Source organism: Cuculus canorus, chromosome 28 (genome assembly GCF_017976375.1).
Source record: "Cuculus canorus isolate bCucCan1 chromosome 28, bCucCan1.pri, whole genome shotgun sequence".
Classification (NCBI taxonomy): domain Eukaryota; kingdom Metazoa; phylum Chordata; class Aves; order Cuculiformes; family Cuculidae; genus Cuculus; species Cuculus canorus.
The window spans coordinates 1592976-1605861 of NC_071428.1; the positions used below are offsets into that span (position 1 = coordinate 1592976).

The window sequence follows — 12886 nt, forward strand, 5'->3', positions numbered from 1 at the left end:
GGGCGGGGGGAGAGTGGGACAAACCATGTGCGGGGAGGGGGGAAGGGGATGGGCCAATCAGAGGGGAAAAGCAGAGCGGGACGAACCAAGTGGAAGGCCCTGCGGGGGGGGGGAGGTAAGCGGGAGGGACCATGTGCGGGGGGGGGAGAGTGAGGGACCATTTTGAGGGGATGAGGGGACCATGTGGCACTGGAAAGGGCGATGACGATAGCGGGCAGGGAGGGGGTGCAGACAGTGTCTCCCCAGCTGCCCTCGTCCCCCCCTTCACAGCAGGCAACGCTAGAGAAGTGGGGAGCGGGGTCCCTCCGGGATCCTCATCCATGACACAGGAGAGCGAGCGCAGGTTCAGGGATGTCACCAAGGCGAGAGGTGAGGGTGACACCCGTGAGGGACAGGAGGGCATCCAGAGGGAGCTGAGCAGGCTGGAGGAGTGCCGTCCTCCGGACGTTCAAGCAGGCCAAGATCCTTCACCTGAGCTGGAGCAACGCACGGTTTCCGTACAGGATGGGGGATGACAGGATCGGGACCAGCCCTGAGGAGAAGGACTTGGAGGGCCGAAGGATGAGAAGCTCCAGAGGAACCGGCAAAGTGCATTTGCAGCCCAGAAACCAACCGTGGCCTGCGCTGCATCCAGAGCGGTGGGAGCAGTAGGGACGGAGGGGGTTCTGCCCCTCTGCTCCGCTCTGTGAGACCCCAACCTGGAGCCCTGTGTCCAATTCTGGAGTCCTCAGCTCCACAAGGACGTGGAGCTGTTGGAACGAGTCCAGAGGAGATCATGGAGATGATGCGAGGGCTGGAGAACCTCCTGTAGGAGGACAGGCTGAGAGAGTTGGGGTTGTTCAGCCTGGAGAAGGCTCCATGGAGACCTTAGAGCAGCTTCTGATATGGAAAAGGGGCTCCAGGAAAGCTGGAGAGGGGCTCTGGATCAGGGAGTGTAGGGAGAGGTTGGGGGGAACGGTTTTGAGCTGAAAGAGGGGAGACTGCAATGAGATCTCTTTCCTGTGAGGGTGGGGAGGCCCTGGAAGAGGTTGCCCAGAGCAGTGGTGGTGCCCCATCCCTGGAGGGGTTCCAGGCCAGGTTGGATGGGGTTTGGAGCCCCCGATCCAGTGGGAGATGTCCTTGCCTGTGGCAGGGGTGGAACTGGATGGGCTTTGAGGTCCCTTCCAACCCAAACCATCTCATAGCTCCATGATTCTCACTTGACATCAAGCAGAACCCCCAGATCCCATCCCTGGAGGGGTTCCAGGCCAGGTTGGATGGGGTTTGGAGCCCCTCATCCAGTGGGAGGTGTCCCTGCCCATGGCAGGGGGTGAAACTGTATGGACTTTGAGGTCCCTTCACACACAAACCACTCAGTGATTCTATGAAATACCAACTTTAATACCAACCGCCGGTTCCTTTGGTTTAGTGGGGCCCGGGGGGGTTCCCAGGGCTGCAGGGGCTGCGCTTTGGCTTGGGGGGGGAGAAGGGGGGGTCACACCGTGCATGCGAGGTGGGGGCCCTCCCACCGCCCCCCCCCCCTTCCCGGGACTGCCGGCACCGCCGAGCCCGGATGGGACCTTGGGGGTGCCGGGGGGGCCCCGTGAGGGCTGGGACCAGGGGGGGGCTCTGCCCCCAGCCCCCTTGGCTTTGCATAAGAGAGTGGGACCTGCGGGGTCAAGGCACAGAGTTAACACGTCAAGTGATCGGGTACAGTCCGAGCGGGGCCATCCGGGCCTTGTGCTTGGGGGGAACGGGGTCCCCCCATTCCCCTCCGTGGCCCAAGGGGTTGGGGATGAAGCCAGGCTCCCCCACGCACCTCCCACAGCTCAGGAGGTTCGATTCCGCCAGCCCCACGCCGGCGAGCGCGGCAGCAGGGCCGGGATTTGGTGGGAGCAGAGCTGCTGTGCAAAGGCTGGAGCTGGGAAAGGAGGCAGCGGCTTTGGCAAGACCAGCCCCGCGCCCCACAGGCAGCTCGCGCCACGCCGGCCGGGCCCCCGCAGCCGCCAGCTCCTCATGGCAGAGGGGAACAGGCCCCAACTACGGCAAAGTCCCCGCTCGGAAGCGGGCAGAGCACCCAAGGGTAAGGCCAAGGGCGCTCAGAGTCTCCTCTCCACTGGTTGCTGCAGGCACATCTCGCTGCCGGCCGAGATGATGGGCAGGTGATTGTCCATGTGGTAGCTGATGAGGTGGCTGACGCTCTCGAAGCGGTGGTCTTTTGTCCGCACCTGGGGGAACCGGAGAATCAGAGAATCACAGAAGGGTTTGGTTGCAAGAGACCTTTGAGACCATCAAGCCCAACCATCCCTGTCCACTCCTGAACCATATCCCTACGCACTTCACCCACCCGGCTTTTAAACGCTTCCAGGGATGGGGACTCAACCACCTCCCTGCTCAGCCGTTCCAGTGCCCGACAACCCTTTCGGTGAAGAAATTTTTCCTAATGTCCAATTTGAACCTGCACTCGCGCAACTTGAGGTGTTTCCTCTCATCCTAAAGAGGCACTTAGGGCATTGCCAATGCCTGCTAGCAGCCAAAAGCCACCAGCACCTGGGCACCAACCCTCACCACACACTCTGCCAGGTCTTCTCCATCCCTGGAGCCAGTCCAGAGGGTTCTCTCCAGCAGCAGCGGGGAACCCCAAAGCCTCGGTGGCTCTTCTAACCACCCCCAGGTCCCTCCAGAGCTGTGCTGATGTTCCACGGACTCACCACTCCCTCAGGATCGACGAGCAGGAGATGCTTGGGCTGCCCACCCTGCAAACCAGTCAGGACGTACTGGCCTGGGGTGGTGGTACTCTCCCGCACCAGGAAGTCTCCGTTCACCTTCAGGAGCTTTTCAGCCTCCTTGCGGTTCATCTTCCCGTGGTACCAAGGCTCCCGTCGCAGCTGCTCCTCCATGGAGGCCACCACCTGGGCAGGGGGCAGCCCCACGGGCACAGACGGGGGCACACGCAGGGCATCCTCAAAGGGCTCTGCAGGGACAAAGGAGCAGGAGGGTTCCCGTGAGCGGCCTCACAGCTCTCCACCCCAAGCCCAGGCGCACGCTGCGTGCTGTCGCACTCACTCATATCGAAGAGGTCTCTCTGGGCGCTGCCGTTGGCCGTCGCGGGGGTGCCAGCAGCCGGTGCTTGGCGTGTCTTGTCCATGTTCTGCACGTTGACGTAAGACGGGTCATCAAACAGGTCCGTGCGGCCGGAGGCACCCGCTGGAGCTGGGTATTTCCCTGCAGCCAAAAGCACTGTGCTCAGCAGGGCCTCTGCATCAACCCTGGCGTCCGCTGCAGGAGCGTGGCGGGTCCAGGAAAGCAGGCAGGGACCGGGAATGTCCATCTCGTTACCTTGGCCAGGAGGGTGCTGCTTCCGGGGGTCGTGTTCCCCACCAGACGTCTGGCCAACAGGCTGCAGGGAGAGGCGGGCGCTGAGCCCCACTGAGCCACCCCATCCCCATCTCGCCCTGCTCCCCTCCCAACTCCCGTTCCACTGCGCTTCCCATCCATCCCGTTCCCCCATCCCGCTCCCCCAACTCATCCCATCATAGAATCACCAGGTTGGAAAGGACCCACTGGATCATCGAGTCCAACCGTTCCTAACACTCCCTTAAACCATGTCCCTCAGCACTTCATCCACCCGTTCCTTAAACACCTCCAGGGAAGGCGACTCGACCCCCTCCCTGGGCAGCTGTTCCAGTGCCCGATGACTCTTTCCGTGAAGAATTTGTTTCTGATATCCAGCCTGAACCTCCCCTGGCGGAGCTTCAGGCCATTCCCCCTTGTCCTGTCCTCAGTCCCTTGGGAGAAGAGCCCAGCTCCCTCCTCTCCACAACCTCCTTTTAGGCAGTTGTAGAGAGCAACAAGGTCTCCCCTCAGCCTCCTCCTGCCGTGCTTCCCTGTCTCACCGCATACCCCTGCCCCATCCCACTGCGCTTCCCTTCCCCATCCTGTCCAGCTTCCCTTCCAATCCCACTCTGCTCCCCCCATTCTGCACTGCTTCCCTTCCCATCCTTCTCCCCCTCCCATCCCATCCTGCTTCTCTTCCCATCCCATCCTGCTCTCCTTCCTGTTCCCCATCTCATCCTGCTTCTCATTCTGTCCCGTCCTGCTCTCCTTGGCGTTCCCCATCCCATCCTTTCCCCACCCTCTGGGCTGCTGGAGGGACCGCGGACACCCAACCCCACGGCTCTCGTGGTGGAACAACCCTGAGCCAAGAGCCTGCAGCCCGGTTAGGATCCCTGGATCTCCCTGGTGGCCCAGAGCCTCACCAGCGTGGCCCCCAAGTGATTAGGGGTCTGAGCAGCCCCGTCCCGCAGCCGCATGTCCACGACTCCTCCGATGGGAGGCTCCTTGCCAGGGAAATCGTTGTAGTACTGGTGATCGGGGGCCGGTTCCTCTTCTTCCTCATCCCAGGCAGAGCCATCAAACCCTGCCATCCTGGGAAAGCAGGGCACGGATGAGCAGCCGACAGGCAGCCGGGGCCGCATCCCCTCTCCAAAAGCCACCCCAGACATCATCCCAGCTCCCTCTTTCCCTGCCCTGACCTATCGTGGGGTGTCACCAGCTTCGGGGGGTTCTTCAGGTACTGCTTGAACCGCAGCTCGAAGGCCTGGCCGATGGTGCTGATCACATCCTGCGCCAAACCCTCGGGGCACTCCAGGATATGGCAAGCTGGGAAGGGAACACGGAACCCCAACGTTGAGTTTGCCACCTCTTCAGCCTCGTCTTGTGCCCCCCAAAAACATCCTTATGGGGCAGCTGCTCCCTCCCCACCACCCCGAGCTGCACCCGAACACGCAGAGCACAGCGCTCCGGCATGGAGGACCCTCGCGGCAACCTCACCTCGTTGGTTAACGGGGTCTTTGGCAACGTAGGCGACATACTCAGCTGTGTCCTGTGGGTGAGACAGCGGTGGTGGTGGTGAAACGGCGCTGCCCGAGGCTGTGGGGGAGGCAGCGATCCCGAGCAGGGCACGCGGGGACAGGGACACTGTGTACTCACTGGGTCTCCCCCCGAGGCGAAGGAGATGGACTGCATGTGGTGGTTGGCAATGATCTGCAAGGCAGAGAGCTTGTTGGACACAGCCAGGAGCTTCTCGGCACTCAGCCAGAGGTAGCACCTCCCGCTTGCCACAATCCTCCTGGTGCTGGCCCGTTACAAACCCTCTGGAGCCCTGGTTACAAGCCATGAGCCATCAGGAAAAAGGTTGGGCACCAACAGGGCCACGGAGAGCGGGGTCAAAGCCAGGAGACCTGGACCCCCATGCAAGGGCTTGGGGACAGAGGATAGAATCATGGAATGGTTTGGGTTGGAAGGAACCTCAAAGCCCATCCAGTCCCACTCCTGCCATGGGCAGGGACACCTCCCGCTGGATGAGGAGCTCCAAACCCCATCCAACCTGGCCTGGAACCCCTCCAGGGATGGGGCAGCCACCACTGCTCTGGGCAACCTCTTCCAGGGCCTCCCCACCCTCTCAGCAAAACATTTCTCCCTAAGATCTCATCTCAATCTCCCCTCTTTCAGCTCAAAACCATTCCCCTCAACCTCTCCCTGCTCTCCCTGCTCCAGAACCCCTTCCCAGCTTTCCTGGAGCCCCCTTCTGTGCCGGAAGCTGCTCTAAGGTCTCCCTGAAGCCTTCTCTTCTCCAGGCTGAACAACCCCAATGCTCTCAGCCCGTCCTTGTACAGGAGGTTCTCCAGCCCTTGGATCATCCTGATGGCTTCCTCTGGAGGAGGAACCTGCAAAGCATGCAGGACATCTCTTCCCTGCCGGGAATGGGTGGGTAAAGCTGAGCCCAGGGTTTGGGGGATGCGGATTCCTGCTTGTCTGATACCAGCCGCCCAGCCCTGTCCCCTCCGGCTCTCACCTGCTTGCAGTCAGAAGCCATGAGGTTGAGGCTGCTGGTGGAGATGGTCAAGGTGATGGGCATGCCAGCGAACTTGAGGTTGCTCTTGCCCAGGATGGAGTTCAGGGAGCGGCCACAGGGCTGGGGGCAAACGGTATCGTGGGGAAAGGGTTCCCCAGGCTGGACAAAGCCTGGCTGGGGGGGACAGGCCACATCCTGCACCTTGTCCGCACCACCGCTCCCGCTGAGCTGCACTGGCCTGAGCCGTGGTGGGAGATCGGAGCCCCAGGGTGTCCAGCAGAGCTGGAATTCAGCCCTCGGCCCCACGTGTGTTCCCCTCCGGCCTCACCTTCCTCCTCCGCATGGCTCCCTTGGCACCAGGCACGGCTTCGCACACCAGCCCAATGGCCTCCCTGCAGAAAGCACAGCGGGAGTCAGTCCCCACAGTCCCCTGTGATCCCTAAACCACGGGACCGAGGACACAGGGACCCGGGGGACAAGGAGAAGCCCTTGGCAAGCACCAGCTGGGGCTCTCCAAGTGGGAGAAGCCTCAGATGCCACCAAGGGCTTGGATGGGGCTCGGACCCCTCTCCGACGAAAGCAGCGGCCCCGGAGGAGAAGCAGAGCTCACCTGGTGACCTGTGTCCTGGTGTTGAAATCCAAAGCCCTCATGGACTGAAGGACTTCCACGCAGCCCATGTACTGTGGGAAGAGAGCAAGATCAGTCAAGTCCTCCTCATCTCCGGGATTCGCTCCCCATAGAGCCGGGAAGGTGGTCAGCACCTCAACCCCCCCAGCTCTGCAGTAGTAACCTCCTTGGGAGCCCACTCATCACACCAAGGAGGACGCCAGGAGGTCTCCAAAGCCCCACCACAACCCTTTCCACACCCCTCCGAGTCACCAGGACTTACCCGGACGTGGTAGGAGACCCCGGGGCCCATGACCTTCTCATCGGGGTGCAGCCAGCCGCGGGTAGGCTTATTAACGAAGCTGCCGTGACGGGTCCATTCGTCACCCCCGAGCTGGCCGCCTTCCACCCGCGTCTTCTTCCCGCAGCTCAGCTTGTTCATATCCTGGGAACAGACAGCGACAGGTCCCACTGAGTCGGAGCCGGCAGTCAGTGCCGACATTCCGGCAGGGCCAGGTTCTCCCGGGCTGCTGCCGCTGGCCGAGGAACCGCGCAGGCTAAGCAGATTGGCGGGATTGGAGAGCTTCAAGTTGGCCATTTTGGGGAAGAAGGAGCAGAGGGTGGTGGGGCTGTCCTCCGACTCCGGCGAGAGCTCCGCGAGTGAGGAGGAGGAGGACAGGGAGCCCGGTAGAGACTGTGCGCCTGCGAGGGACTCCAACGGGGAGGCTGCTCCCCCACCAACCGCCTCCTCCAGGGAGGAGACGGACTCATTCCGCAGGTGGCTGTATTTGCTCTTCTGCAGGAGATCCATGCCGGAGAGAGGTGAGAAGGGCTGGGATTGGCCCGGCCTGCGCAGCAGCGGGTTGGAAGCAGCTGGCTGCGTCTCACGGGGGCCCCACGGCCAGTCCGAGCGCCTGCAGCCACCAAGAAGCCACCCCAAAGCACAAGCCGAGCTCCGTGCCAGGTCCGTGCCAGCCCGGCATGGCTGGTGGGAAGAGCCAAGCCCAGCACAGCCAGCAGCGAGTCTGGGGGCTGCCTGGCTCTGCACCGTCGCAGTCGATCGATCGCAATCGGCGTCAGCAAGGATGTGAGGATCTGGGCAGACGGCGAGCAACGGGGAGGAAACGGAGCCGCGGCTACGCCCTGGGGAGTGGGGCTCAGCGCCCTTGGACCCCAGCCCCCAGGTCCTCAAATCCCACCACCCCACGCAGCTCCTGCACCGGGATGGTAAGAAATTGCATTGTCTTCAGCCGGGGCCGGATCTGGACCCCTCTGTGCGTGCTGCTGGGTCCGGCACGGCTGCCCTCAGCCCCAGCCGCTAAGAGGAAATCAAAAGCATGAATATTTAAAGCCCTGAGACAAGGCAGCCACAGAGCGCATCCAAGCCCAGCCCAGCCCTGCTCCCAGCACCGTCCAAGAGCCAACAAGGTCCTTCTGTGGCAGCCGGCGCTACGCAAGCCACGTGCCAGCGGCAAGCAGCCGCCGTTGGCTCCCTGCGTTCTGTCGGGGGGGGGGAACCGCGATGCTGAGATGCTGCCGGTGCTCGCAGCTGCCTGGGATGCAGGGACATCCAGTCCTTCAACAGCACCAGTGGGAGGAAGAGGAGGATGCCCGGGAATGGGATACAGGTGGGGCGTCCGGTGGGTGGGCGATGCAGGGCTCGGTGCTAGCTCCGGGTCGCGGTGGGCAGGCGGCAGGAGAAGCGGCTGCTGCTAAATTGCTGCTGCTTCCCACATCCTGGCCGGTGCTGAGCAGTGACTCCTCCCGGGAGAGGAGACGAAGGAGCTGCCACTAATTGGAAGGGCCGTGCTGACTCACGGGCGGCGGGGGCTGCGTGGGGTTGGGGCACAGCGCAGGAGGGGCTCCCCGCAAGGGGTGGGGACCCAGCACCGAGCGAGAGCAGAAGAATCAAGGTCACAGGCGGAGCTAACGGGTGGGAGCACGCTGGGGGTGGCGGGGGAGCAAACTTTGGTCCCTTCTCCCACGCTCCCCATCCTTGAGGCACCAGGACCTCACCCGTAGCCAGGGGACAAGGGGCTCTCCCTGCTCCCACCTCCCGTGGGCTGGGATTTTGGTCACCGAGCAGTGCCCAACCCCTCTGGACCCACCATGGGCCGAAGCTTTCCTTTCCTGGCACCAAACGCTTGGCAAAACCGGCCACCGATCCAAAACCGGGTGAATCCACTCGAAGGGAAGGGCTCTCCCTGCTCAGAGCACTGCTGCCTGCCCTGCTTCCCAAATTCTGCCACGCCGCCACAGGGACAGGGAAATGGAAGCCGGGACGGAGCTGGAAATAGCCTCGCTCACGGCCCATGGGGCAGTGGCTCAGGACGGCGGGTCCGTCTCCCACCTCCTCGGAGCGCCGAAGCACCGGCTTAGTCACCACCACAAATGCAGCCCCCACCTCAGCCGCCGGTGCCGGTGGTCCCGAGGGTCCTGCGAAGCGCTTGTCCCTGTTGGGGCCCCTCTTGGCCGCTCTGCGCGGTGACCTTCCCGTGGCCGGCAGCGCCGCTGCTCTGAAGAAAGGCAGGAAGCCTGGGACCAGGGAGCCAGGAAGCCGGCAGCCCCGCGAGGGGCCAGCGCAGACCCCACTGCCGGGGCGGCGTCTGATGGGCACAGGGCAGGGGGGTCTCCCCGCAGGCAAATGTAGGGCTGGGGTCCTCTCAAGGGATGCAACGGGTGCCCCAGCACAGCAGCACGGGCTCCCCCAAGGCTTCCCCAGGGCACTGCTGGGATAAAAGCAGGAGGGAATTACATGGGGGGGGCTCCTCAGTCCCTTTCCAGCACCCCAGGATGGCCCAGATGGGTGATGGAGCTGGGCAGGGCCATTGCCAATGTACTCGGAAGGACTGGCGCGCCGCAGGAGCCGCAGCTCCGTGCTCAGCCAGGCCTCTGCTTCTGTGAGATGGACTAATTCCTGATTTTATCAGCTCCTCCTGAGGCCAGCTGGCCCGGTGTCACCTCAACAGCATCACCGCTGCCAACCCTCAGAAACCAGAGCAGCCACCAGATCCCACCCCAGGGCATCTGAGACCCCTTCCTGGTGGGCTCAGAGGACAAACAGAGCCACGGAACAACAGCCCCACCTGAACAGGCAGCCCTTGAGCCCCAATCAGGCAGCATTTGAGCCCCAGCCAGCATCCATCTCATTTGGCAAAGCCCTTTCCTCACCAAACAGGCCGGCAGCGAGCTCCTGCCGTGGCAGGGGAGGACGAGCAGAGCAACCAGAACAATCCAGGCCAGAACAACCGCCCAGGACGTGCCCTGGCAGCACAAAGAGGTGCCGGATCCTCCCTGCGCACGGGAGAGGTAGAAGGACCTGGACTACTTTCCTTGGCCTGGGGCTGGAATTTCACACGCAGCCCCGAGCGAGGAAGAGGAGCAGCGAGGAGACACTCTCGAGGTGCTCCTACAGGACCAGCACCCGACATCCTCCTCCCAGGAAACACAAACTGGGAGCTGAGTCAGAGACCTGGAACACAGCGGCGATTTGGCAAGAACCGGCAGCGAAGAGCAGGCAACTGCCACCGCACGTACACACCTTGTCTGGAGCGGGAGACCTCCTCGCTCCAACAGCGGCCTCGGTGGAGCCATCCCAAACCTCCAGGGCAGGGGAGAAGCAAAGAAAAACACCGAAATCCAGCTAACAGCTGTGGTTTGCCCCAAAAATCATATGGCATCTACACCGTCCTGTGCACAACCGCTCCGCCACTCAGGAGAGGAGCTGAGAGACAGCAGTGGAGACCTGGAGAGGAGGCTGGGGCCCTGCCAGCGGGGAGAGCGGGATCCGCCACCGAAGCCAGGTAGCCCTCCACCGAAGTCCTTACCACATACTCCATCGCCGGCGGAGGGCAGGGCAGGCCCCGGGCAGGGAATGGAAACGCAAACCCCTCTCGTCCGGCACTCCGACCTGCGGTTCAGGGACAAACAGGGAATTAGCCAGCCCCGTCCCGGTCCACTGAGGTGGTGGCCTTGGCACCAAGAGGCAGACCCTGCTCCTCCTCGCTGACCGCAGGTGGACAGGGCCGTAGCGGCAAGATGCTGCTGACATTGGGGGTAAGAGAGGATGGAGTTGGGATGCAATGGAGCAGGAGCGCGAGGCCAAGCCTGGCTCTGCTCAGGCCTTGCCTGGAGCAGCAAACGGTGTTGAGGGCCAAAAGTCACTCCCTGAGCTGAGATGTGTTCGGAGCTGGTCCCTGCCTGGCCCCAAAACCATCACCCAGAGGCCACAGGCGAGTGGGGAGAGCGAAGGCAGCCGGGCAGGGCAGTGCTGCCCCCCCTCTCAGCTGGCACCTCGCTGCAAAAGGACGCTGAGAACCACGGCGCTGCAGCCCTTTCCTTCCCCAGGGCAGCAGTGAAAGAGGGAGCCATGGGAAAAGGCTCTGTGAGGGGAGCCAGGAGGGGCAGGAAGTGCTGTGATGGGAAAAAAAAAAAAGGCAAGCAAAGCAGGAGCAGCTCCGGAACCGCTGCCCTTCCCACCCCCACTGCCCAGGCGATGCAGTGAGGCCGAGCCAGCCAAGCAGCAAACATGATTTACTTCCTTGCAGCAATCGCACTCTTATCTGGGGCCGGAGAAGGCAGGGCCGGAGCCCAGGCGAGCGCTAACCCGATTAGGGAAGCAGTGAGATAAGAAAGGCAAATGCAGAGGCACAGATCGGCCCCAGCAGCACCGCACCAGGTCACTCACTGCCGAGAAAAGGTGGCGACGAAGCCCTTTGGACACCGAGGGCTGAGATTAGCAGTAAGGAAGGAGGATTAGAACTTGACCGGCTTCGCTGAAACATCCTTAGGGTCTGGCTATGTCCCCACGCGGAGGGGACGCTGCCCTGCGTGGCTCCTGGTGGCTGAGGTGGCACAGCCATGGTGCTCCCGCACCAAAGGGCTGTGGGAGGATGAGGTTGGGATGCACTGGAGCAGGAGAACGAAGCCAAGCCCGGCTCTGCTCAGCCTCGCCTGCACCCACAAACAGTGTCAGGGTTCAGGAGTCACTCCCTACCCTGAGACAAGTTGAGAGCTGGTCCCTGCCCGGCCCTAAAACCAGCAACCAGAGGTCACAAACGAACAGGGAGAGCTGCTGGGCTGGGAAAAGTCGGCGCCTTTGACGGCGCTCGAAGAGGCCAAGGCCAGGGCGACCCCAGGGAGCGATGCCAAGGGCTGCCCTTTGTCTCCGCTTCCACAGCCCAAACCCTGCGGGCAGAGCCCGGGTCGCACTCCCTACAAACCCGCATCTGGGGTCTCCCCTGGGCAAGGGCAGCGTCTGGGCGACCTCATCCAAGAGGATTCAAGTGGAGAAGCATGGACAGCCTGCAAGGGATGGACACATGGACAAGGCAGATATCTGTCCCATGGGGGACACCCACCCCTGCCCACAGCAGCCGGTGCTGCTCCGGTTCCTCACTCCAAGGCTCCGCGGGGCTGAAGACAGGACTCCTTGCTGGGGTTGTGCCAGGCCGGGCTCCGGGAGCTCCCCCAGCCCCGCCGCCGGCACAGGGCCCCGAGGAATGGAACAGGACAAGGCCAGGGCCTGGCGAGCGGCCCTGGTGAACGCACAGTAAGGAGAGATCCGGGGCACCAGAGTTACCCCAAGAGGCAACTGAGTGGCGGGCGCAGCCTGGCACCACGGAGGCTCCTCGGGACACGGGTTTGGCACCGTGGGGCCTCTCTGTGACACAAGCCCAGCCCCGGTACCGTGGAGCCTCCCCGGGGCCCGGCCCGGTACCGTGGGGCCTCACCCAGCACTGGGGGGCTTCACTTAATAGCACAGCTTCTCCCCAAGACACGAGCTGCTACCGCCGGGACCTCGTCCGGTACCACGGGGGCTTCCCGGGGATCAGCACCAGCAACATGAGAGCTCACGGGTAACTGTGGGGTCTTCACCCAGTACCACGGGGGCTCCCCAGGGGTCAGCACCGGCACCGTGGGCGCTCAGCCATCACCAGGAGATTTCACTCGGTACCATAGGGGCTCCCCGGGGCCCGGCCCAGCGCCATAGGGGCTAGCAGAGTACCGTAAGGCCTCACCCGGTACTTCGGGGGCTCCCCAGGGCACGGGCTGGTATCGTAAGGTACCACAAGCACCCTACAGGCCGCAGCCCGGTACCGTAAGGCCTCATCCGGCACGGGGAGCCCAAGGCCTGAGCGGCTCCCGGAGGCCCCGCCCGGCCCAGTCGCCCTCGCCGCGGCCCCCCCGCCCCGGGGCTGGCCCCCGCGCTCACCGGGGCACCATGAGTCCTCGCACCGGCCTCCTCCGGTCCCGGCGGCCGCCCTGCCCCCGCCTCCGCCTCACCCCCCCCTACCGCGCCGCCACTCACTTCCGGCCCCCGCCTGGCAGCGCGGCCTCAACTCGCCCTCGTCACGTGACAGACAGTAAGCCAATAGCGCGCCGCGCTCTCTGTCACGTGACAAGGGCAAGCCAATCGCTCGCCGCGCGCGACCCGCGAGGAA

General features: G+C 63.4%; 1 protein-coding gene across 4 annotated transcripts; it reads right to left on the minus strand.

Moving 5' to 3' along the window:
* Positions 1–1383: 1383 nt before the first annotated feature.
* On the minus strand, positions 1384–12854 carry SHC1 (SHC adaptor protein 1). Of its 4 annotated transcripts, XM_054050889.1 has the most exons (14): positions 12658–12729; positions 10271–10353; positions 6727–6888; positions 6447–6517; positions 6165–6228; positions 5837–5956; positions 4972–5025; positions 4813–4864; positions 4515–4641; positions 4239–4407; positions 3319–3379; positions 3046–3204; positions 2691–2953; positions 1387–2207 (listed from the first exon to the last, which is right to left on the minus strand). In XM_054050889.1, the coding sequence occupies exons 2-14, from the start codon at positions 10280–10282 to the stop codon at positions 2079–2081; spliced, it is 1443 nt and encodes a 480-aa protein (XP_053906864.1). In that variant the 5' UTR covers positions 10283–10353; positions 12658–12729; the 3' UTR covers positions 1387–2078. The 4 variants fall into 4 exon arrangements, with proteins under 4 accessions (XP_053906863.1, XP_053906864.1, XP_053906866.1 ...); XM_054050891.1 differs by lacking the exons at positions 10271–10353; positions 12658–12729 and adding an exon at positions 12754–12854; XM_054050890.1 differs by lacking the exon at positions 10271–10353 and having other exon boundaries at positions 12658–12769.
* Positions 12855–12886: the final 32 nt, after the last annotated feature.